Source organism: Carlito syrichta, unplaced genomic scaffold (assembly GCF_000164805.1).
Source record: "Carlito syrichta isolate Samal-C Ts95f unplaced genomic scaffold, Tarsius_syrichta-2.0.1 Scaffold301835, whole genome shotgun sequence".
Classification (NCBI taxonomy): domain Eukaryota; kingdom Metazoa; phylum Chordata; class Mammalia; order Primates; family Tarsiidae; genus Carlito; species Carlito syrichta.
Window position 1 is genome coordinate 536,251 of NW_007245931.1, and position 26,689 is coordinate 562,939.

At 37.8% G+C, this 26,689-nt stretch overlaps 1 protein-coding gene across 1 annotated transcript in view; it reads left to right on the top strand.

Moving 5' to 3' along the window:
• Positions 1 to 26,451, top strand: part of EPB41L3 (erythrocyte membrane protein band 4.1 like 3) — a 229,457-nt gene extending 203,006 nt beyond the window's left edge. Inside the window, exons 13-25 of the mRNA XM_021711050.1 lie at positions 3,052 to 3,612; positions 8,363 to 8,416; positions 10,908 to 10,943; positions 11,123 to 11,188; positions 11,650 to 11,841; positions 17,842 to 17,940; positions 20,335 to 20,457; positions 21,040 to 21,423; positions 22,507 to 22,638; positions 23,122 to 23,220; positions 23,690 to 23,770; positions 24,036 to 24,152; positions 25,327 to 26,451. Of these exons, the coding sequence (XP_021566725.1) occupies positions 3,052 to 3,612; positions 8,363 to 8,416; positions 10,908 to 10,943; positions 11,123 to 11,188; positions 11,650 to 11,841; positions 17,842 to 17,940; positions 20,335 to 20,457; positions 21,040 to 21,423; positions 22,507 to 22,638; positions 23,122 to 23,220; positions 23,690 to 23,770; positions 24,036 to 24,146 (1,938 nt within the window). The 3' untranslated portion in view covers positions 24,147 to 24,152; positions 25,327 to 26,451. The remainder of the gene's footprint in view (positions 1 to 3,051; positions 3,613 to 8,362; positions 8,417 to 10,907; positions 10,944 to 11,122; positions 11,189 to 11,649; positions 11,842 to 17,841; positions 17,941 to 20,334; positions 20,458 to 21,039; positions 21,424 to 22,506; positions 22,639 to 23,121; positions 23,221 to 23,689; positions 23,771 to 24,035; positions 24,153 to 25,326) is intronic.
• The last annotated feature ends 238 nt before the right edge of the window (positions 26,452 to 26,689 follow it).

The window sequence follows — 26,689 nt, forward strand, 5'->3', positions numbered from 1 at the left end:
TGTGTGTTCACACTTATAATCTAGTCAGCAGAGTAGTGAGTGGCCATGTTTTGAAAAGGGATCTTAAGGCAGAAGGTTGCAACAGAAGATGAAAGTGAATTTGGCAGCTGTTTCTTCTGGTGTTTTAATCATTAAATCTTGTGACATCATTTGCCCCCAAATTAAATTTCTTTTTAAACATTATGTTTATTTCTACTGATCCACCACTATAAAGCACCTTTTCAAGAAAAATAATTTAAAAGTCAAAAAAACACTTTGGGGGATTTATACATAGTAATGTGGATAAACAAAATGGCTCCTGGAATGTACAGAGCATAGAGAGGAAAAAACAGAGTAAAAATACTCGTAGAACCCACAAATTATCCTAAAACTTACGTGCTTTTTTTCTATATGAACTCTTCAAATATAGACGTATGTGACAGAATCACTACCTCATACTCTACGGAAAAATGTTTCTTTTGACAAGAATTTAGCAGAAACATCTGAATGGATAGAAAAGTTATTTTTGTAGTTATGTTAGTATAGTCCAAATGACCTAATTCATCATGATGCAATCTATCACTTAAAAAAAAATTTTTTTTTAAAGATAAGAGCATTTATTTGGCAAACATAGAAATAGGCATGGGGTAGAAAATTGTGGTAGAGATATTTGGATCACTTTTGTTGTTAAAATGTGCTTTGTCCTGATTTTTGTTTTTACACTTTTCCTGTCATTTCACTCAAGGAAGGTTTTTAAGGAACAGGAAGAGAAGATAATCTACCCGAAAAGCAAATATGTGATTTTTCTACTTAGGTATTCCAACATTTCTTGATATCACCCATGGATGTGTAAATATGATGAAGTGACACATAAAAGAAATGTTTTTTAGTTTGCTCCCAAAACAGGTCCAGGCAGTCTCACTTTGTCTGATTTTTAAAAGACTATCAATTTGTTTATATAAATTGTGGCACTAAGCTATCCTTGCTTTGTGTTGTTTATGCTATGAGAAAATAAAACTACAAAGAAAACAACCACCGTCCTAGTCTGAGACTCTGAGAAGCCAGTACTTTGAGCAGAATGCCTTCAGGAAGGCCATAACTGAGATCCAGTGCTCCTCTTGGGTAATGGCTGACTTTATATCCCCAGTGCGAAGCTGCCTTTTAAAAAAACTACTTTAATAAGCAGCATGGAAGGTTAAACTTTAATTTTATTCTCCATCTTCAAAAAGTAGCATAGCAGGCATAGTGGCTCATGCCTGTAATCCCACCACTTTGGGAGGCCAAGGTGAGAGGATTGCCTGAGCCCAGGGGTTCGAGACCAGCCTGGGCAACCTGGCAAGACTTCATCTCTACAATAAATCAAAAAATTATCCAGGCGTGGTCATGCATGCCTGTAGTTCCAGCTGCTGTGATCGTGCCACTGCACTCCAGCCTGGGCAACAGAGTGGGATGCCAACTCAAAGAAAAAAAAATTGTTCTTGAGAGACCGGTCCCCTAAATTGTCTAGAAAAGAGGTACATTTCCCAGACTGGTGACCCCTGGGTAAGCCTCACCTCGCTGCTGGAGGGCAGTTGCTGCTATGCAAAAGGTGGCTTCTAACTTCTGCATTATTCTTAGTTGAATGAGATTTGTGCAGGTTCCTTTAAAAATGCAGTGTTTAATGCAAAATGTGAGTGTGTGGGGAAAAAGACATATTTGTCTCACAGTAAAAAGAGACTTCCAGTGCCGATATACCTTGGATATAATTTTATTTGTGCATTTTCTTTCCATCGTGCCTCAGATATTATTTTATTTGTGCGATTTATTTCCCTTTGTTGCTATAATTATCACTTCTCTCCAAGTCAGGATGAGATAGCCACTACAAGGCAGGTTGGATAATTTTCATGCTATCAGGTTACTAGGCAAAACACAAGTACACACACACACACACACACACGCAGTGTCACAGGCAGCAGCAGAAGTCTAAGTATCTGCAGGCTCCATGTGACATTGCTTTGAATTCCCTAGGCTGCAGCAGTGCCTGTGCCTGCCCAGCTCCTGCCTGGAGCTTGCTTGCTTTCCTTCTTGTCGGTGGCCCTTCCACCACCCACAGAGAAGACTGGCCTTGGTCATGGAGACTTCCAGGGCCTAAAGGATGGGAACTAGGCTCACTTGTCCCATCAAAGCTTGAGCTCACCAGGGGGTCACTTGTGGGACTGCCTGCTTTTATCTTTATATTAAGGACTCAAACCAAAGGTATAAACATGGTCATTATCTGCTAAGAAAAATCAGAAAGCTGGGAAATTGTCTTTCTATTATTTATAAATCACAAGTATACAGAGTAAACACTTGCAAACCATGTGGCAAGAAAACACATTCTTTTTGCTTATTGAAATTACTTATTAGAGTTGAAGTTCCATTGACATCCTAAAATAAAAGAGTTTTCAAGGCAATCTCAATTTTTTTGTGGGGAGTCGGAGTTTCTGAAATGCTATAATTGTCAAATCCCCTGATTATAACTGCTTATCAGATAGGAGTGGGCCCAGAAACTTCTTGATTTGGAAACCCACCTGTTTTGGATGTAATTGACTAAGCAAGGAAATGAATAATGCTAGAGATTTTTTTTTTTAATCAAAATTTGGATTGAATTTCACCTTCATTTTTAATCCAGCTGAACTTTAATAACAGCTCTGCTACCTGGAAATCGGGAGAAGGTTATTGAAAGTCTTGATTTTACGTTATCCAAGATTTATGTTTGCTCACAAAACCCTAAAACTTTTCCAGAATTGTCAGTCTAACACAAAATTTTTTGACCATGTAAACCATGTAGATGTTGCCCACAAATACCTTCTGTTCTGACTGTACAAATCCCACCCGGTAGGTAAAGCTCTAATGGGAGAACCGTAGCCACTTGTAGCAATGTTGGCATGCAGCTTGAATACTTTAAAATTCGTGAGCAACCTTAGTGCTGAAATTCGTATTTTACTATTTTATATTGATACCCGTAAGAAAATTAACTAATTGCAGTTTTCTTTTTGTCCTTTTGCACCTCTGTTTGCTGCTTTCTGTCTCTCTCTGTCTCTTTCACATCAGTCACCTGGGCTTGGCACTGACTCATGTCCCTTGTCACCCCCATTAGCCCATTGTGCCCCTGCATCTCCCACAGAGCTCCGTAGGAGGTGTAAGGAGAATGACCACACTCCGCCAGGTTACGAGCCATCCAGAGCTGAGCACGTGCATGGAGAGACTGCCTTGGACTCTGATGGCCAAGGGAGACCTTACCTAGGGGATCAAGACGTGGCTTTTAGCTACAGACAGCAAACTGGCAAAGGAACCACCCTGTTCTCCTTCTCCTTGCAGCTCCCTGAGTCATTCCCCTCCCTCCTAGATGATGACGGGTACCTCTCTTTCCCCAACCTTTCTGAAACCAACCTCCTGCCCCAGAGCTTGCAGCATTACCTCCCAATCCGCTCACCCTCCCTCGTGCCCTGTTTCCTCTTCATCTTTTTCTTTCTGCTGTCTGCCTCCTTCTCAGTGCCATATGCTCTCACTCTCTCCTTCCCTCTGGCTCTGTGCCTCTGCTACCTGGAGCCCAAGGCGGCCTCCTTGAGCGCCTCCCTAGACAATGACCCGAGTGACAGTTCAGAGGAAGAGGTGTGTACCTCGGCATAGAACACGCCTCCCCTTCGTGTTCCGTGCTTCAGTCTGAAACAGTGTTAGCCGGCTGCTGCAATAGTGGTCCTACTTTCAGAGCCTCATTTATTGTCTGTGCCAGTATGTCGAGGTTTTTGTGTGTTGGGGAGTCCAACTCGGGCCCCAGGGTTAGGCACAACACCATGTGGGCATAGCAGTCTGAGCCCAACCCGTTAGCTGTGTAAAAGATTAGGGCTAAGCGAAAGGTTCTGATCATCTGTAATTTAATAAAGAAAATCATACGTGAGACAGATTAGTAGTCTTCAGCTTAAACGTATTCAAGGAAAGGTGGGAGAGAGGGCTACTGGAGAGGATGTATTATTGTCATCTGGGTAGCTTTCCAAAATTGCAAATGCATCTCCTCCCATTTCTGAAATGCCCCCACTGCCCTCTGATTGTCGATGCCAGGCAGACATTGTTCCTCACAGAGGTCGGTCAATCAGATCCCACGGTGTGGGGTCAGAAAGGGTCTAGAGCAGTTTAAAGCACCCACATGATAGCACTCATTGCTAGGACCAGAAACAGAACTGGAAGAAACTGCATGCAGTACAGCAGTGTTCAAACACAGTCAAGAAAAGACTAAAATGAAGTTTCTGCCAATTATAAAAGCGGGCTGACATTTTATCAGTGCCAGCAATGCCAGTGCCGGTATCAGATGGCAGGGTGATTCTTTCAACTCCAACATGAACCAGAAAATTCCCCCATTTTCAGAGTGTGGTAAATTCAGGGAATTTGGCTAGGCCTCTGTAGCATGGACATAGCTGGGGAAAGGCCCCATCAGCCTCTGTCCTTAGAGGCACACTGCTGCTGGTCAGATTCCTGCCCCTTACCCACTTGGGTGAGCTGACGTGGTAGCCACTAGTTTTTCCTAGTAATTGCTCTCCTCTTCCACCACTCCATAGTCCTGTGAACAGCCCAGCGTTTCCCTTTGTGCAGGTTTCAAATAGAGCAGAGAGAAAGAATAGAAACTGCCACCAGAGGCACCTGCTGCCTTGCAGACTCCTGGCCACACCTCTCCCCAGGCTCCCTGCAAAACAAGGGCTGTTGTGGCAGGAGACAAGCCAAATACTCTTAGTGTTAAAAAAAAAAAAAAAAATCACAAAGTCAAGGCAATGCTAAAAAAGGAAAGAAAGTCTATTCATTTCTATGCTCAGTTAGAAAGTCATAATTTGAGCTGTACCTGTGGTGTGTAAGTATCTATATTTAGTGGTGTTACATCTATTTCTTTAGAGTGGAAGGAAAAAAAAATGTGAATGGTCTTACAGGTGTTATAAATAAAGGTTTAGATTTTTCAATTGATATCGCATCAAAGTCCTTTTCAAGGTTATTGGGTTATATATGATGATTAGCTCCAACTGACATACGCATATAAATAACAGTTTTTATATGTGGAAAATATTTTGAGAATTACCTTAAATCCTAACCTTTAATATCGCTATTTTTCATAATGGTACTATTATAAAATAGTGTAGGACTAGAACATACTACAATTAAGAAAACAATATTATTTACAAAGATTGTTTATAATATTAAGCTCTTTTGTAATATGGAGATATATATTTGTCCTTTAACAGCGGAGTTAGTCATCAAGCTAATGTAAAACAAAAAAGATTGCTGTTTTATGCTTTTCTAAATTCTAAATAAATGTTTGAACTTTTATATAGCAAACCACACAGATCTTGTGCCTAATCCAGGGTATACATCTTGTTGTAATCAGTGCATGACAATTAATGTTAAACTTGGGCATGTCTGCATTACATCGGCAAAACAAATCACAGCAGTTAATTGTTGCAAACTAGTTGAACGCATGATTGGAGCTTCCTGGCCATGACTGTCCCTGTTGTTATTGCAAACCTCTGAAACCCATGAATTAGCTCTGACCACTGATTGGAGACTTCGTCACCCTCCTCTGCAGCCTAAGTTGGCCTATGACAGGCCCCCTGCCACCAGACTCTGTGCTGGCCATCTGTTCACCATTGTCTCTTAACCACAAGTGCTAAGAGCTGTGCATTCTAGTTCAGGTTGAGCTAGAGAACTCGTATTTAGGTCATCCCATTTTTTTTAAAAAAATTGCCATTTGCTTACATGACCTGTTTTATTCTTTTGGCCTCAAGCACTTCGTCTGCTGTACTGGGTGACTTCTTAACATACAATTCAGCTCTGTCACTTTTGATTTGCAAAGTTACTAGTGACTAATTCTTTTTAAATATTGTGTCATTTTCAAACTTATTTTCAGCCTTTCTCAAGAGTGAAAGCCATTATAAAAAGGCTTATTCATTTCAAACTATAAAGCTGTTGAGCAGTCATTTTTTTTTTCTTTTTCAGAATGGTCAAATAAGAAAGGGCAGAATATCAAATCATCTATTTAAAAAAATAAGATGAATTTAGCTTTTCATACCATAACATGTAATTACATGAGTAATTTTTTGATAATACAAAGAAAAAGGAGGTGGATTTAAATCTGGAAGAACAATTAATTGACCAACTTATTTATGACATTTAAATTTTATAAACACAATATTATGTGATAGTTCATAGTGTGCTGTACATTTGCAGTTTTGTGTACTCAAAATGTATTTATATAATGTATATAGTACATTATATAAATAATAGTTGCTATAAAAGCTGCTTCATTCAGCCTTTATTACTTCCTTTATTGAATATTGATCAGGCACTATGGTGTTGACTGACTAGATGCTAAGTAGAAATTTTAGGGAGTTTAGATATGGCCTAAGCTATTTGTATGTAGCTAGGAAAAATAGCAATACTTATGTAATATATTAATCTTAATATATTACATTATTATTGGCAATTTTTATCTCTGCGTGTGTCAGGCATTATATAAAGTGGTATCCTTTACCCAATATAGTTAAGGGCTGTGATTTTCCCCATGTTACAGGAAGAAAATGGGGATTAAGTATGAAAAGTACCCCGTGTGTCATAGGTTTGAACAGCAAGGTTTTGAGCTCATGTCTGATATCAACCCTTTGTCTTAATTCTGACTGTATGCTAATACTAAGATGCTTGGAAGTTACTGAGGTAAATTCTAAGACTATAAGAAAAATAATCTAGTAGAAGGAGAAATACTTTCAAGAACCTTAGAAGTGTTCAACACAACAAATTAGGACACTAAGCACAAGTCATTTTTATGTATTCTTGGAAGCCTAAGATCTTTGAGTAATTGTTTACACTTGAACAAATAACCAGTCTCTCTCTTACTAATTCAAACTGGCCTTCCCCAAAGCTGTCAGTTGGTGAAGCCATACTTATACCATAGCAGTAATCACCCTTAGAAGAAAATTAATAGCCACCCCCTGCCCCCAGTTGTTAACCATGCTGATCAGGTCCTGAAAATGTGTCAGCATGCTTTCTTTACCAACCTATGGAAAATTATTTTCCACTTAGGCATGGTAACAAGGATGTCACAATAGCATCATCAAGTGTTTGTGCTGAGCCTGCGTTCCAACTCCTTTTCTTTTAGAAATATATAAAGTGAAACTTGGGGCTAGTGCTGAGAAATCAGCATAGTCAGAGTTATGTCAGTAGAAATAGCACTGTTGTAGTTGTCCCTTCTTGACATTCGTTGTTCTTTGGAGTGAGAGATTATTTTATAAGAAGTAAATTCATGGTCTTAGAACCTTAGTTTTGATTTTTGTTTTCAAAATATTAACCCCAAATCTTTGGTCAAGGGAATTTTATTGGTGATTAGTTGGCATTTGTGGAGGGAAAGCCAGTTAATATATTCTATTAGGATATTTAGATGTCGAAGACTCTACTCCACTCAAGAGGAAGTAGTTTTTGTTTTAAATCATGAACCTCCATGAAACACATTAAATACTGGTCCTGAAATTACTATTCTAATTTTCACCTGAAAACCTAGGCTCTGTCAAATGCTGTGCTTTGTTTTATTTGTTTCCAAGTAAACATCTTTCTCTCTCTCTATTTTAAAAAATGATTATTTTAAAAATTATTATTATTTGCTTCATTTGAATGATATTTTTGGAATGAGATGTTTAAATACCTCTTTATATTGGAGGACAGAGCAAAATAAACACAACAGATAGTCTTCAAAAATATCTAGTTAGCAGTGCTACTTGAAAATTGAGTTACATTTTTCCTATACAAAACATGCCTGTGGATCACTAGCATGTGGCTTTTATAAATGATAGGTAATGCAGACAGCCTGATGGTCATAAGTGGATGTAAATTATCAAAATGGTATAAATGAGGGGCTGAAAGTCCAGTGACTGTTACAGTAGCTTTTGATGTAAATTGACATTTTTATTTACCTTTCAAATGTGACATTTTACTAGAATAAAATATATATAAATATCAACTTTATTTGCATTAAACATTTTTAGGAGATCTTGTTTGGGGTTTCAGTTAAAAGGTGGAGTGGGGGGGGTGGAGATGACAAATTGTTTTTCCTGAAACATAGAACCAGACAGGTCAGTTTGTCTCATGCAGCTCCTGCAGTTCCTGCAGGCCGGGCATGCCTCGGGTCTTCCTCTGGCTCTGTTGATGACACCTAGCTCTGGCCCTTCTTTTGCTTTTGCTTGTATACTTGCATTCTTGTGGGAAGGTAGAATGATACAGATCACAGAGAAAGAAAATGAACTGCCTGACCTGTGCTGGGCCCTATTTGACCAGATGGTTTATTTTTTTTATCCCTGCCTTCTTCCTGGAACCTGATCACTTCTGTGGTCAACAGACTGACAGTGAGCGCACGGATACCGCGGCCGATGGGGAGACCACTGCCACTGAGGTTGGTATCGTGACTGAGGGTGACTGGAAGGTAGTTGCCTACTGCAGATGCCTTGTGGGTTGGCTCTGCACTTAAGAATTCTGCATTATCAGCTTTTAGAGTGGAGATCAATTCTAACTTTAGCAATAGGAGTTAAGCATATCTTTTGTTGCCTAGACAAAGGGTTTTCAGACTCTGCCTTGCATCAGAATCACCTGAAGGGTCCCAGCCTCATGTTTCTCATTCAGAAGGATTAGGGTAAGATTCAAGAATGGATATTTCTAATAAGTTCCCAGGCAATGTTGACTCTGTTAATCTTAGGATCATATTTTTGAGAACCACATACCAAAACTGGTCATACTTTTTAAAAATTCTCCTATCCCAAATGAATAGTTTTAATATGCATGATAGCCATGATAAATTGGAAGAAGAGTCACAATTAATTTAATTAGCTTATTTGCTAGATACAGATATATTTTTAAAATTGCAGAGAAGATATATTTTAAAAATTGCAAATGGTGATATAATTTTTGTTAAAATAAGACTTCTTTTAACTCATTTTTGTAGCCTTTGGCTATAGGCTGAGTCACTTGTAAGAAATGAATTCTCTGAGGAAAAGAAAATTAAATTACTGTTAGTACTTTTTTTTAATGTTACATTAAACAGTGATAGGAGAGATACTATTATTTCTCCTTTACTAATTCTTTAGGGAATATTAAAAATGTGTATATGTGTGACGTATGTTGTTTTTCAAATCTTCTCTACCAGTAACTAATTAAAATTTCTGTAAAAATAATATTTATCTATAGTAATAGAAGTCAAATGTTTATTTCCTGAAGTGCTCACAGAATTTATTATAAAGCGTTTTTTCTTTATAATAATGTTTACTTTAGGCTGTATGGTATTTTTTTGTATCAGTCAATCATAATAGTATTTTCCAGTTGGGTATTTAGAAAAAACTAAACTATTGTAAATGGTATCTGTACATCAATTAATTAAAAGTATCTTCAGAACAAAGTTTCATGATGGCACTTTATTAAGTTCCTTTCTTTAGAAATGCCAGAGTTCAACTCAAAGTTGAAAATCATGATGTTTTAAAGTTAAAGATAATATTTCAAAACTAGTATTCAGATTATTTTAAGCAATCATATATAAGTCTATTACAAGTTAATCATTTTCTGTACCAAATATAACAAAACTACACCTTAATTTTGTAATAGCTAGTTACTTGTAGCTATGGGGTAATGCACTCAGTAAATTTTATTGAAATCTTAATATTTGCTATGAATGAAAAATATTTTAATAATAATACTTAAAATTTTTATAGTACTTTAGAACGGGTTATATAACATTTTAAACATGTGAGGGAATACATGTAACATCGGTAGATTGTGAAGCTTAGAAATAAAATGAACAGCTGTGAACCCACCACACACTGAAGAATGAGCATATCACCAGCATTGTGTTCAAGTTTCCTGTGGGCCCGGTGGTACTGTTAAAACACTTTCCCTTCTCTTTGGGTGGCCAGCGCAGGATATGCAGAGTTAGGTAGTCTTGTCCCTAGTGGCAGATGAGAAGACTGAGACCCAGGTAGACTAAATGATTTACTTAAGGCCACTTGTTTTGTACGATGCTTTTCTCACATATAATTTCACTCTGAGTCTCCTCTTGTAGCTCTGGAATGTGAAACCCAGGCCCCGAGTCTGAGAGTCATAGTGAGAGACACAGCTTTGGTGCTGCATGCACATGTGGCATGGCCTACTTACTAATCATTGATACTCAGATACAAGTCCAAGGATTAGAAAGGTGCTTCAAATTAGAAAAATAAGGATAATAAAGAGTCTTTGAGATAAATATATTTTCTCAAATCTCAAAAACTGTCCTGCCTAGCTTTAAAGAACTGATGGTGTTATTGATAGTAGTCTTTGTTTTTTTTAAAAACATTTCCTTACTTGCCTCATCAGTTATTTCCCTTCCCCCCAAATAGTTTTTAAGAATATAGATTGAAGAAAATTAAGTTCCCAAGGAATTTTAAAGTGCGGAAAACTCTGTGTTAAAATCTTTGAACCTGGTTCTCTTGTCTACGAATTGGGGATCATAATAGCTGACCTAAATGGTTATTTTATACACTGCCAATGAGCTCTCATTATTTGTAAGCCAAAGCCATTCTTATGAATTTCAATTTTAATCTGGTTCCCCAGAACCATTTCTAATGTTTGTTAATGACAATCTGCCAAGCCCTTGATGTCACCTTCCCAAACACGTGTTTATTCATTGAAATGCCAAAGATCCACCAGACAAACAATCTTTTACTCCTATATTCCCATATTTTTATTAAGTTCTTAATTTGTGTGTGAGAATGCTGTGGGTTTTATATAAGAAAGAAATGGCATCCATATACAAGAGCACACTAGTGCTCGTGTTTAGCGAGTTTATATAGACCATAGTTCTTCAATCTTAGAGTAAATTGCATGGTAAGACTTTATTTCCCGCTCTTTCTTGATGCTGACAGTCGGACCAGGAGGAAGATGCAGAGCTCAAGGCACAGGTAGAAAATTAAAAATAGAACAAAAACCAGTGTGATAAGTCATTGTCTATCTACAGTGTTCAAGTCCTTCAGCATGCTCTGTAGCTGGTTACCAAGTTGTTGGTACAGTGTGTAGGGTGGCGATTGTTCCCCTGACTACTGTGTCCCTTACTTTTCCCTTTCTTTTCCACTTTTTTCAGAATAGTCTGATTAAGCGAATAAAGGGTGAAAATGTGTATGTCAAACATAGTAATCTTATGTTAGAGGTTGGTATTGGTATATACCAGTGCATGTTTGTGTGTGTTTTTCTTTTAGTGCAATATATGTGGGCTTGTACCATGATGCATGAACTGTGTGCTCACCTGTTAATCAGTAGAGATGACTTTTCAGCTTCTGATTCCCTATTCTCTCCTCTATATAGATCCTTTTCCTGTGTGTGTATTTATTTTGATTCTCTTGGGTTACATGTGAATTATACTCTTTACAGTTTACCTTCTAAAATTCTTTTGGTATTTGTGCTTGTGTGAACTGGATTTTCTTTTCTCTTTCATTTCTGTGGAAATATCACATTTTCACCAGAGTGTTTGTGGTAGTGCCATGAGCCCTGATCAAAGTTCTGTTTTATTTTGACTACTAATGAGATTGATATTACTTTAAAAAACAAAAGAGCTGAAAGCAACACAAATGTAAAATGTTGACTGTTGGATTCTTTATGTTCTGAATATAGGAGCTAGAAAAAACTCAAGATGACCTGATGAAACATCAAACCAACATTAGTGAGCTGAAAAGAACCTTCTTAGAAACCTCAACAGACACTGCCATAACGAATGAATGGGAAAAGAGGCTTTCTACCTCCCCAGTGCGACTAGCTGCCAGGCAGGAGGATGCCCCCATGATCGAGCCACTTGTCCCTGAAGAGGTCAGTAGTCAGGCTTGTGGTTGGAATTGGCTTCTGTTCACTAGCCTTCCTTTTCTACAGGATCTGGAATGGGGAAAAGGATTTGGCGAGGCTCTGAGTAGAAAAATCTCTCCTCTTGTCTATGTTTAACCTAAACAGAGATGTTCAGTGCTCCAAAGGAAACCTGCAAAGAAAAATGGTTAAGTGGCTGAAGAGGGAGTAATGGCATCAGATGGTGCTTACAGTGAGCAGGAAGCCACAGGGAGGCTGTAGTGCAAAATCAGCTGATTCTGAGTGTAAACTTAGATCTTATAGCTGGGAGAATCTGAAGTACTATCTTCATAAACTGACACTAAATATACTATCTTCTTCTGCCCTGAGAAATGCCCTGAAAGCTCATGTATGTTTCTCATTAATTGCAAGATGAGGCCCAGTTGAAATTGTCTGATGTTTGACGAAATTGACTAAACGTTATCTGAAGTTGATAACGTTTCAGGACAGTTTTACTCTGAAATACTCCACCAGGTTTTTGTTGGTATAATGAGTGTTTTGTTTTATTCTTATTTATAACTGATCATTTTAACTGTTTATAATACATTTCAGTTTATTTTTTTAATGAGGAAAGTAGTGGCCAGAAATTCTTTTTAAGTAATACTCTTCCATATGAGAAGGCACTCTTTAAATGGACAGCTGGAGTGTGTGAGGATTCAGCTGGTATTACTGTAAAGGTGCCATTGCCTGGGACCCAAAAGTTGCCATAGTGCTAATCTGACTGTCTACTGGTAGACATGTTGCTTCATCTCTTTTTCTAAAGAGGCAGTTTTTGAAAACTGCATCTTTTTAGCAGTGTATTGATTAGCCTCCTTTTTATGAAGATTCCTTTAAGGTGAATTATTTGTCCAGGAAGCTCAGACAGAAAGGAAAATTAAAACTTAGGCTTTTGTGGGAAAAAAATTCTTTAACAATGGTCTATATGCAGTGCTAAGTCCTTATAGTGAAAACAAGAATTAAATTATGCTCGTTGTTGATCATTTTCTAAACCTCCTTTGAAAATTGTTTATCAAAAGTGTCTAGGATCTCTAGACACTCTAGAATATTACTATGTTCAAGACAATCCAAATCCCAGCTAAAAAGGAAAGAGGTATCTATTTGAAATTACTTTGAAAAGGCCCTCATATGCAGATTAAATTAAAAGTACTTTGACCAAAGTATTCCTGTACTGTTAAACACCAGTTTCATTCAAATTACTGAGTTTCAAGAGACAAATTTCACATTCAAATTGATTTAAATATAAAATTCATTGCATTATTAAGAATGCCACTTATCAGTTTTATGTTCATAGTTTTTATTATAATTGGTCAAATTTGGCTTGTCTTATTTCTACTATTTCTTTCAGAAATAATGTGTTGACTCTCAAGATGTCAGTTACTGGATTAAGTTATAAAAACACAAAATAAATAACCACCAAAAACAAAAAACACATCTCTCTTCCCATGGTGTTATTTGGGAAAATGGTAGGTGGCAGCCACTCTGAATGAAAGTTTAGGGAACAGCTTAGAAAAGTTAAAGGCTGGTGTTAATCAGCAGTGGTACTTTATAAGTTTAGGCCAGTAGCCTAAAAAAGAATTTTTTGACTTTTTAAAAACCCTGCATCTTAGAATGACATTTGATGAACCCCAAAGACAGTAATTTAATATTATAGTAATTAACAATACAATCCCTTAATAATGTAAGGAGGTGTGATATGTTGAATATTCTGAACTTTCATTGGATGTTAATTACCATTTTTGTGTTAGTGCAGAAAAACTGGAGATGGCCAAAAAAGAATTTTCTTTCAACAAGATTAGAGGATAGAAACATGTCCTCTGTAGAAGAGCAAAGCAATTTGGTTATTTATATTGGAGAAGACCAAAGTCTAGCTTAGTAACTGCTTGCAGTATCTGCAGAGTTGGTATGCAGTCCCCCAGTGCTCCATCACCACTGTGAATAGGGGACATTGCAGAAAGAACTTGACTAGATAAAGAAGAACTTCTTAGAAGCAGAACTGATCAACCCTGGTTATCAAAGAAGCTCTGAAAAGTAGCTGTAAGGAGCTTCAAACCCTAAAGGAGAGGAATCTCTTTATGTGGTCAGGGTGCCATGCTTCCCTCAATAACAAGACCGGGCAGAGTGGCCTCTCCACCCTCTTCTACTCTTCTCTGGGACCTCATGGTCATCGATAACATCCAAGTTTATACTCCAGTTGAGGTACCCGTAGATAGCCTCTGGTTTGTAGAACAAACCAGAAAATTTTTATGTTCTACATTATTGTCAATTTCTATATTAAAACTATGGTGCTGTTTTTTGTGTGTGTGTGAAAAGCACAAAAGTTAATTTTATTCATTTTTCATCTTTTGTATTTTATCTGCATACAAAGCATAATGATTTATAAACATATAACCAAAAGATTTTTATTTTGGAGGGGACTTTTTAAAGTAAATTACTAATTTGATATCACCATATTTTAATACAGCTCACTTTAACAAATGTATTAAACAATAATCAGCTAGTTTAGAACGAAACCCAGTAATTTCTAGATGGACATATTTAATTTAAATTTTAAAATTGATATCTCAAATAAAGCAATATTATTTGTGTCAGAATGAGGAAGAAATTTAAATTCCCCAAACTTGTGATCACCCAAACTTGGTTGGTGTTCTTTCTTTTTTTAAGTCTCAGTGATAAAATGATATTTTGGGGAAAAAATCTAATAATGTCTTATTTTTAATGTGACCATCTTTTTTCTTTGTTTTATCTAATTTATCTGAATTGTTATTATAATAGCAATTGTTATTTCTACAAAATGCTACCAACTGATGATTAGAAGAAAGTTATAGGTAGAATTGCATATAATGAGCTAATAATGATGATTGTATCCTGAGAATTTTACGCGAGTTTTCTATATAAAAAGGAAATTTGATTGCCAGTGGTTTCAAGTTTCAGATATTTGAGTTAATAACAGACAAGCAGCAAGGATGCCCCCAAGCAGCAGATAATATCAAATTCTCATTAACTTTAGAAAATAAACAAACTCACATATGGAGCCCACCAAACATAGGATGTGTAGGGTATGTGGTATGTGCAGGGTTCCAAGTATGTCCTCTGTCCACAAACATTTCCCATGACAGCCTTTTATGATACATCTCGGCCTCATCCTGTGAGAGGTATAGTCCTTAGTGATTACTTGAATACCACAGACTTCCAAGCCCAATCAAAAGGCAATGCCTGTTAGTACCTATGCTGCACCAATTTGTCCTCTCTTTTATGTGAGAAGTAGTTTTACATGTGTGTTTACTATACCATAATTCCTTGAGCTAGATGATTAATATGGTCGATTCCAATGATTTGCAAATTTGCCTATTCCCTAGAATTTATTTGTAGAAATCCTTAATCACTCAAAAGTGAATGATATTGTGAATTTTGCATGCCAGTATAGAGCTTTGTTTCCCAGATATGATATAGAGACGGATGTTTAACTAAATGAAATCAATTGGGTGTACATTTGACTATATTCTGAGTCCTAAAAAAGTAAATTTTTAGATTATCACCTTTACTTTATCAGTACCTCTTCACTTCTCTATTAACTAAATTAACTGGATTAAGTTAACCATATATAGAATTTAATTCTAAAATCTATCCCCGTATGTTTCTGTTATTGGACGTACACAGTTTGGAATATGGGCAGTGTTGACATTTTTAATTATAAGACTCAGACATTTTTTGAATTAGTTGGTTTCAGACAACGACAGGATGTGCTGAAAACCACTATTTTGCTGGGGTTTTTGTTAAGCTTTTATCTTAGGAATAATATTTAGCTCAATGATTATAATTAGAGGCCTAGCAATTTTATTCTGGAAAGTACCTATAATTGTGACCTTTCCTTCCTGTTTTTCATTTCTGTTTGAAAAAGAGGCTATGATTGGAAGCAAAGAAAAAAAGGAAACGAAATCTACGTTTAATGATTCCACATGGTACTTTTTATCTTTTCTAATACCACCCTCCACAATGCAGAAGGACAGAGTTTTTTTTGTTTGCATTTTCTCCCTTGAAATTGGCTTGTCTCTAATTAGAAAGGATCATATGAGAATGATACTATCAAAATCTGTCAGTGGTCCTGTAGGATATTCCAGGTGTTCCACTATAATCTTTTGTAGAAAATGAATAAACGTAATACTTATAGATTTGTAAATGAGCAGGAATTTTAAATAGTTCTCATAAAATTATATTGTTTACAATGATAACATTTACTTAAAGAGTTCCATTCTTTTAGAAACTTTGAACTTTCTGTGATTCTTTTTTTTTATTTTAAGAATAATCTTCTAAAATATGCTTTCTGTTTATTCCTACTATGTGGAGTTGAACGCAGTGCAGAGTGAGGCTTGGTTGCTAATGTATTCCACCTGAATTATGCCTATTTAATACCACAGAAAGGAATAAAAGGTAGTTTAAAAATAATTTTAAAAACTACTTCCTGATATGAAATATTTACTTTTCATGTTTCTTAATTTTATATGTTAAGGAAAAAATATGATTTAATATACTTAGTTTTTCACCAAGGTATTTTGAAATTTACTTTTAAAAATAATTCACCATGTTATAAAAGTTCCAATAAACCTTGAATATTTTTTCTTTATTTGTAAGACAATAATGAAATCCAGCAGTAACTGGGTTTATCCAAATCTGTAGTAATGCAGTGACCTTGCGTGCATTTCACTACTCTATATGGACAGCACATGAATGGGGAATACAACCAAATACTTGTAAGAAACAGAAGTCAGGATTTATTCCTAACTTAAATTTTTTAAAACTCGTTTTTTTAATACTGACATAAACACTGTTCCAATGCCAAGAAACCTTTTATTTATTTATTTTCCTTTTTTCTCTTTTCTCTATAAATACCAAAATGAATTAGGATTAAAAAAAAGAAGAGCCGGGCTCGGTGGCTCAGCCTGTAATCCCGCGCCTTTGGGAGGCTGAGGTGAGTGGATTGCCTGAGCCCGTGGGTTCGGGACCTGCCCGGGCAACTTGGCGAGACCTCATCTCTACAATAAATCAAAAATGACCTGGGCGTGGTAGTGCGTGCCTGTAGTTCTAGCTACTTGGAAGGCTGAGGCGGAAGGATCACCAGAGCCCAGCAGATCAAGCCTGCAATGGCCGGGAGTGGCCACTGCACTCCAGTCTGGGTGACAGAGTGAGACTCCAACTCAAAAAAACAAAAACAAAAGAAGAAGAAGACACCCTTTAGATTGCTCTTGCATGTTCTGTTTGTAACAAGAAATGAAAAATGGTTGAGTTCTATAAACACCAAAGTTTCAGAAAATAATCTATTGCTCTTTGGAAATAATTCTTAAATTTTGAAGTGGTTTCCAACTGTTTTTCAAATTAATAAACAATAATTTACTTCCTCAGGAAAGCATGAAAAAAAAAAAAAAAAAAATATATATATATATATATATATATATATATATATGAAGTCCAAGAACTCTATTCCTAACTTGCCTTTTTGGAAACTGTCTACTTCCTTTCTTCCAACCCAACCCCCTTTATTCAAACAGACCAAAGAAGAAAGAGAGATTTCTGAAAAAGTTATATTTTTGCAGCAAGGAAGCTCTCCATTCCTTGAGTCTCAGGTAAAAAATGTGAAGGATTTTGCAAAAGAAATTGCTCTTCAGACTTTAGTGTCATTAAAATGTATTTCGTTTTTACTTTCCTTTTAAAATTTATCCTGTTTAAAAAGTATGTGACTTTGGCTTAGATCCTGGAGAAAGGAAAATGAAATTTTCTTAATATTTTAGTATTAGTTATGCATCATTTACTTATGGTTTCTGCTCTGAGGTGATTTATCTGTATGTTGCCATTGAAGCATTATGATTGTACTTTCTAATAACTTTTCACTGCCTGTTTTAACTCATAGAGTGGTGCTAATTGAGATGATGTTGATTGATTTTGAAAGTTCTGAACTGTTACTGGTTTTCCCACTAGCCGAGTGTGATAAAGAAAATACAGGAAGGAGATTCTGCTGACTCTGTGGTTACTTCTCATCAAATAATTTTCCAGAAAACTGTTCCATCGACCCTCGAGGTTACTTTTTCAATTCATTACATTAACCCAGCACAAGCATGCAAATCAACCTAAGATCATTTTTCCTAAGGCACACATATTTCTAGATGCAAGTTTTCAGGCTATAATAAATTCACAAATAGAAAACATCCTAGTTTAAAATGTAAATCTGCTCCTGGTTTGATATTTCTTCCTTCTGTAACCTATTAGGTTAGTCACCTACCTGGTTATATCCTATTATGCCCCCAGAATACCAAAGTTTTTTAACTTTCATTTATTTTGCATTATTAGAATTAATACTATGAGAAAAACCACTGAGATAACTTCAGGTGTAAATAAGATTGAAGCTAGTCACAGTGGCATGTGCCTGTAGTCCCAGCTACTTGAAATGCAGACGCAGAAGGAATGCTTGAGCCCCAGGGGTGTAAGGCCTGCCCTGGCAACATAGCAAGAGCCTACCTCTTAAAAAAACAAAAACAAAAAAAACTTAGGACTGGAGCATTGTACAGATCACTATGGCCTGCTTATAAGAGGCTGGCACAGTGTCCCATCAGTGGGAAAGATTCTATTATTATGCCCTGAACACAAGCACACTTAGTATTTATTGGATAATAAGTACTATCGTGGATTCAATTTTTTATATAAGAAAGTACCATTTACAAATATGAAAAATGGTATTTACAAAAATTTGTAGAATGTTGGCAAAGATCTTTGTGAGAACAACAGTATGTGAAGTATAGTATTATATTTAATGCAGAAAACTGCCCTTTTGTGTTGACATATGTAAACCTTGTTGACACATGCATAACTTGTACACCTTGAATAATGTTATTTAATCTTGGAATATGATCAAAATGATCAAAAATTTGTTATAAGATCAAATCTATTTCTTGCAAAACTTGCCACCAAAGTATTTTCCTAATTAAAGAAATATGAAATTACAACCCTACCTGAAGAATGTATTTTGAGTTGAAGGCTATAGTTTATGAATTTCAGAGAAGAGATTGTATTGCAGCCATAGTGGTTAGATATTAACACCAGCCCCATGCAGTCCCATCAGAGATCTGCATGTAGCTCTTGCCCTGATTTTCTTAAAGGATTCTTATTTTAGAAATGAGATACCATCAGAATTTCTAATTTAGCTTTTATATTTCAAATATAGGGCACAGAGGATTGGGTTATTGTAGACAAAATACCCACTGAGGTAGTTGATGGTGATTCGCAAAAGATTGTGACTTACAAGGTGGTGACCGTGAGCAGTAGAACTGGTGACCTCCCAGCCGACTTGTTAAAATCTGGTGCTATCAAAATGCATAGCTTCGATGACTTGGCTCGAGAAATGCAACTGAAAGAAGACAGCAAACAGAAAATATACACTCTGGGAAAATCCTATGACACTGTCTCTGGAAGAATTGTTACTATGACTGGGAAAGCTAAAGAAGGGGAAAAGGTAGTGCAGCCCTCTACTCTGGGAGCTCTTCAGAAAATGGAGAGAGGGATGTCAGAGTCAGTGAGGATCGTTCCCCTCCTGACAGAATATGAGGTCCTGGAAGCCTTTGCTGATGAAGCATCCAAGAGAGGACCCGAGGTCCAGGTGACCAAACGGAAATTGTCAGAATCCCTGGCGCCCATCAAGGAGGCTGAGTCTCGACGACAGAGTCCTGAAGAAGACCACCTTAAGACTGCTCCCGAGCTGGGAAAAGACGTGACCACCTACCCTGGCCCAGAAAGCGGAAGGAGCAGCAAGACGGAGCAAGTGCCAGAGAGCGAGGTCTTGAAAGTGGGACTCTTTGGTCCCCGAAGGAAGAGCCTATCCGAATGGAGATATTCTCAGGAGCCAGCCTTTACTGTTGCTACTGCTCATTATGTTACCGAGTCGTCTGCATCCCGAGTAGTGGTAACCCGTGGCACTCGTTGGGGCCACAGTTTACGATTCCAGCATGACAGTTTTTGAGGCAGTGCCCTTCCACCCCAAAGCTTTCTGTTTCTCTTGCTGCTTGGCTTTATGTTGAGAGCAGCCAACCCGGCTTTTTAATTTTTTTCATGGTTAAATCAATACCGCAGTGCAAAGTCAGCATTAAAACACTTTCCATTTTATTTCTAGCTCCCCGTTCCCAAGATGTGATAGTGCTGCTGTGGCTTGCAATGAAGGAAAAAATGACCTGCTTAAATCGGCGCCACCCTGATCCTAATAACTCTCTCTGCTTTACCAAACAAGAGCTCCTGGTCACCCTTGTTTTCTTTTTCTATTTTATTTCTCATTCTTTTCTGTTTCCAAATTCTGTATCTAAGATTCCTTCATTCCTCCTCCCTTTTTCCTCTGCCTACGGTTTTGTCTAACAAGCTGTGAATGTGTATGTGCCTGAGTCTGTGTCTCTCTCTTGTGCTTGACTCTACCTTTCTTTGTTTACTCAGACTAAACAGTCTTCTGGTGAAAAACTCATGGATGGCTCTGAAATCTTCAGTTTATTAGATTCTGCACGAAAACCAACAGAATTCATAGGAGGGGTTACTTCTACTTCTCAAAGCTGGGTTCAGGTGGTCATTTGCTTCTGTCCTTGGTGTTTCTGAATGTGCCCGTTTGGCCTTCCGTGTGTGTGTGTGTGTGTGTGTGTGTGTGTGTGTGTTTTGCATCCAGGTGGCTTTGCCTCCAACACCTCAAAGGCGTCTTCAGCTGTTGTCCTTTGTGACTGTGTGGTACAAAGTTCCGCTTCAAGAATGTATTTCAGCTATTCCAAAGGCAATCATGTTGAGAAATTTTAATAGCATTTATTTTTTAAAAGCTTTTTCTCTCGCTACCTGAGTCTGAGAAAGCAACCGAATCCAATGCGAATGTGCTACAATGCTTTCCTTTTTTTTTTAAATTGCGCTTTTTACTGCATTCTATTTGTTTTGTGGGTGTCCTGAAGTAGCAGCGCAACTTCAAGTGTGGGAATCAGGGGCAGGAGTAGGCAATTCTGGTGGGAGGAATGGAAACTGATTTATATATTCTCCATCGGTGTTTCTGAGTAGAAGCACTTGAGGCTGGCTTTAGGCATCCTGGTGAGTGACGGCTTTGGTTATTTTTCAGCCTTTGGTTTATGGAAAATCCCACTGACCCTACAGTCTTTTCCCATGCAGAAAATGGAAACCAAGACGGAATCCAGTGGATTGGAGACAGAACCCTCCTCACACCACCAGCCGCCTAGCACGGAGAAGATGGTGCAGGAAACCGTGTTGGTGGAGGAGAGACGTGTGATGAACGTGCACGCCAGTGGGGATGCTTCCTCTGTATCTGGAGACGACATGGACACTGCAGCACAGCCTGCACCTGCAGGTGTTTCCAGTGCCGAAAGGAAGGAGGGCTCTGCTCTGACTGAGGGGGCTAAAGAGGAAAGAGGGGAGGAGGTTGAGAAAGCCGTCCTAAAACAGGAAGAGACGGCCACTGTTTCCCAGGAGTGGCAAGAGGAGCAGAGTACAGCTGTCCACATTTCTGAAACTTTGGAACAAAAACCTCATTTTGAGGTAACTAGCTGGTAATGTTACTTTTAGTACTAAAATAAAAGTGGCATAGGATGCCTGTAAATTCAAATTAGCATAAAGGTGGAGCTAAGTTTGATTTTGCACCTCTTCCCTGTGCAGTGTGTTTCTCCTTTTATTTCCTTTTTGCATGGCAATTAAGGGTATCCATGCCAGTTTCCGGTTTGGGGGTCACATGCAAACATATCCCTTAATTATTAATAATATGTAAGCCAAGCACAGTGATTCACACCTGTAATCCCAGCGCTTTGAGAGGCCAAAGCGGGAGGATCACTTGAGCCCAGGAGTTCACAACCAACCTGGCAACACAGCAAACCCCCTTCTCTGCATAAAATATTAGCCAGACATGGCAGCACATGTCTGTATTCCCAGTCATGCAGGAGGCTGAGGGGGGAGGATCATTTGAGCCCAGGAGTTTGAGATTACAGTGTGCTTGATCATGCCACTGCACTCCAGCATAGGTGACATAGCAAGAGCCTATCTCTATAAATAAATAAATAAATTACATACATGCATACATACATACATACAGTCTACCTCCAGGAAATAGATTCTACTCTCACTGAAATTGTAATTGGCAGTAAAGTTGGGGAATGCATGGTTGTCCAAGATATTAGAAAATTGATCAATTTATTTCTGATCAGTGTCCGTAGTCAGAAGGACCAAAAACCATTCTTACCTACATACCAGAACTGTATTCTTTATCTTCCTTTATTGAGATTTCTGAAGTATTTGGGGGCAGGGGTAGTTAATGTTTTATTACTTATTGCTTCTTTCTAAGAAGTTATTAAATAGGAGGCTTATTTATAGTTTTTTAGTTGCCTTCAAAATGTTTTCTTTTACCTGGAACATTCCAGATTAAAAATGCTATGGGATTCCAGGAGTTTTGGACAAGGCTGCTTGACATATATGTGTTGCATGCCTCATTCCCTAACTGACTCCCCACATTAACATTGATTTCATACTAACTTGTGCTATAATCACCAAAGGGGAAAGGAAAAAAAAAAAAACAACATGCGTGTTCATGCAAACTGTAATAACCGCTCTACTTACTTCCCATTGGCACAGTCCTCAACAGTGAAGACAGAAAGTATCAGCTTTGGCAGTGTTTCACCAGGAGGAGTAAAACTAGAAATTTCCACCAAGGAAGTGCCCGTAGTTCACACTGAAACAAAAACCATCACATATGAATCATCACAGGTAAGATGATTGGTGAAGACTAGAGCCCTGACACTTTATTCCCTCCCCCTTTAAGGTTTAGTGCATTATCATATAACTACACAGCATTAAATGTGTGAGATTTAGAGACTCCAGCAGCCAGACCATTCTATCAAGAGTCATGCAATATTCATGATTTTATTACTGATTATGTAGCAGCAGGTGACTTAACCAAGTTGTCATGTATCTCACAATACAACCAAAGGAGCAGAAAACAAACTCTCTAGAGAAAAATATTCACTCAGCCATCCACTCTCACATTTCTAAAATCCTGATATTTTTAAATGAGAGCTAACTCTGGTTGTGCTTAGTTCTTACCCTTGACAGCAGCTCCTAGACTCTGACTGAACTGCACAGTGATTGTGGGAGATAATAAAATCATCGTAATGCCTTAACTAACATAGCTGACTTCTGGAAAGGACATGTAAGCACCTGGATAAAGGGTCTATTCCTGTGCTTGCTTAGGTCGATCCAGGCACTGACCTGGAGCCAGGCGTGCTGATGAGTGCACAGACGATCACCTCTGAAACCACCAGTACCACCACCACCACGCACATCACCAAAGTAAGTGAGGTGGGAACCAAGAAGAGGATTCCTCGGGAGCGGGAGAAAGGTGTTTGCTCAAAACATCATACAGTCTGGGCTGCACAAGCTCATAGTGGCTTGACAACCAGGATGCCAAGATAGCTGCAAACGAAGCTTTGACAACTTCTAAATGTATGATGTGCTTGTTCTCATGAGTGAGTTTCTATTTAGAAATACACATCCTGGTATCTTGTGTTTAAGGTTTACTCTAGTGCTTGGCATGTGATAGGTATTCCAGTAACACTGGCCATCCAAACCCAAAGAACTCCGCTCTGTCCTCATTTCTGAAATTAAAAATGTTAAGTAACTGCCACAATTCTATTTCAGTTCTTGAAGAAATCTGATGTTACTTAATTCTGTGAGCATTTTCTGCCATCCCCCCCACAATCAGACAATGATTCTTTTTCCCGCATGAGTAAATTCATTAAGTTTCTTTGTGTTTCCTCAGACCGTGAAAGGCGGCATTTCAGAGACAAGAATTGAGAAGCGAATAGTCATCACAGGAGATGCAGACATTGACCATGACCAGGTAGTATATGTGAGATGGTAAATGCCCTGGCAGAGAAACCCGCTGGCCTTTGTGATTCCCAGTGCTATACTTCTAGATCAGCACGTATTCTAAAAAATTTTCTGAATTAACTTTCCAATATATGATTTACGATTCTTTTTGTAATCATTGTCCCTCATTTGTAAATTGTGGCTGTAGAACTAGCTCATAAGTCTCCACCTTGCTACTGATCGTGCATGTTCCACCTCCTTTTTGTCTTTGCCCTTCTGTGATTTCCTGGGGATAGGCGCTGGCTCAGGCAATTAAAGAGGCCAAAGAGCAGCACCCTGACATGTCAGTGACCAAAGTAGTGGTCCATAAAGAGACAGAGATCACACCAGAAGATGGAGAGGATTGACCAGAGGTAAGAGGTGACGCTGATTCTCCAGGCTTGCCTCGGCTGGCATGTGGCATGGGGCACTTCCTTCTCATCCTTCCCCTGGTCCCTCCGTTCCTTTGCTCCCTCACTGGCATGTGTAGAGCTGCTAACCAAGAGGACAGGGAATCTGTGTGTGGGTGCCAGTTTTCCTCACACGTGGAGGTTCCATACTTGTGGCTGTTTTGCATACACTGCCAGTTGGAGGAGAAAGGAAAAGCAGTCTTGGCTTGAGTGGTCTCACTGGTGTCCCCTTTTCATTCATGCCATGTACTGTTTTTGTTATCCAAATTTCAAATGTCAAATTTGATTTCATGTGCCATGCGGCCTACGCAGAACTAAGGCAGTTTTGCTCTGAGAGGCTCAATTTGTGTGTTCCAACTACTAGGGGAAAATAATTGATGCCCCTTTCTCCTTTGGATGGCAATATTATCCCATTGTAAGCTTTCTCTTCAACTATATTTGGTTACAGCCTGTATATGCTTTGGCATTTGGTTCTGTTTTTTAGTTTGAAAGCTGAGCACTCCCTTTCTTTTTTGGATGTCTTATATTTCCTGTATTCTCTGGGACAGTTTTCCTCCCTAGTGTAGATTATATCGCAGAAGGAGGCAACAAGGCAGTCTTGTGGTCCTCTAGAAAGTGCATGCCTTTCCAGCTGCTGTTTGGCCCTTGTCGCGACCGTTATCGTCTCTGTGTGCACAGACTTGTCATGCATACTAACCTGCCATGCAAGAACTCATGAGCCGTGAGCACTTCTGAGAGGGCTTTGAATGCTGAATGCAGTGGTTGAACTACTTACACATTTGTTGATGTGATCAAATGTTTAAGAGACTTAATAAATGAGTTCTTTAACACTGGTTTAAGAAATATAGATTGGTGAGTGGTATCTCTTAAAGAAAAAATATAAAAGTCACTCATTATAGATACGTAATGTATTTTAAAAGACAGAAAACAAAAATATTTTCTTCAGTGAGCTTCAGTCACTTGGGTGATGTTTTAATTATTTAAGAGAAAGCATACCATTGGCAGTGGCTTAATGCTGGAATGTTATGGTTTCTTGTCAAAAAGCGTTCTGACGTCCAGGATACTTTTTTTTGTGACCTTGGTCACAAAACCTTCAGATGTGTTCAAATGAATAACTAATCAAATCTCTTTTCTGCAGGAATAACTTAGCTTGCACATGAATCCAGTCATGAAAACCATTAGGAAATCCAGAGCCTATATGGAGTTCCCTCTTCTAACCCAACTGACTTGTATCTGTCTGTGGAAAATTTCAATCCAGAAGAATTGACCTTGACCATTAATAAAGACACTGGCAGAGAGATCGTCCCATAATAAAGCAATCCAAATCAGCATCACTAAACTGATATTGCATGAAGCAACAATAAAATTACAAAAGAGCAGCATTTTTAATTTTCACAAAATATCTCAGTTTTCAGCTATACGTGCACGTTCATAACCAACAATATAAACCGTAATCTCATGTAACACATAAAAACTCATGCCTTTCATAGTTTATATTATTAAAGTCTAAACAAAATCGCAATTTCTTAGGTGACAAACCTTTTGTTTACAGATAAATGAAGATTACCCTAAAATGCTAGAAGCTGTCTAGGTCCAGTGTGTCAGATTTATCCCTGATTAGATGTGCCAATAACCAAGTCTATTCAGTAAACAACTTGAATCTTGTACTTGTTTCTTCTGGTTTATTCCTCTTACCCATAAACAGTAATGACTCTCTGACCCTCTGGAAATATTTAATGCTTACGATCTTGCTTTGTGTATCTAATTTAATTCGTTACAAGGTAGTACTGATTTTAGCATATTAATGTGATTTCTTCCTTGTTGTCTGCTTTGGTCTGCGTTCAACTCAGAAAGCTTTTCAGAGTTCTCTAACAAGTCCTAAATATGTAAATTGTCATTATTTTGGGAAGAAAAACCTGTATCTTTGTTAGTTTACAATATTATGAAGTTTCACTCCAGGAAAATCTGTTGGGCTTCTGTTGATTTGTTCTCTTTATTTCTTTTTCCTTGTATTTTTTAATTGATTTTTCTTCTTTTACTTGAAAAGAAAGTGTTTGTTTCCAAATCTGGTCCATATTTACAATCTAGTTCAGAGCCAAGCCTTAAACTGTACAGAATTTCCACTGTAATTAAAATTATTTAGTGTTTAGTTATAAATAGCCCTCAAAAAGATATATTCTCCATTACACTGTCACCTGCATCACAGCCCATGGTGAATGTACGTTTCTGCATAGCAAAATAAAAATGGTAAATGCACTGAAAACTCTAAGTTTCCGTGTTTAATAATTTCAGTATTATGTGTTTAGGCCAGAGATAACATTTGCGTGACATCAAAGCCTCATTCATCTGCATTACAGAGATATCCTGTCTTTACAAGATTAAAAAAAAAAAGGCAGTGTATGGACCCTTTGAGGGATGAAAGAGGGTAACAAAATACGTATCTATAAGTGTTTGGTTGCCTATAGAGGTTTTCAAAAGTATATCATAGAATCTCAGTCTTA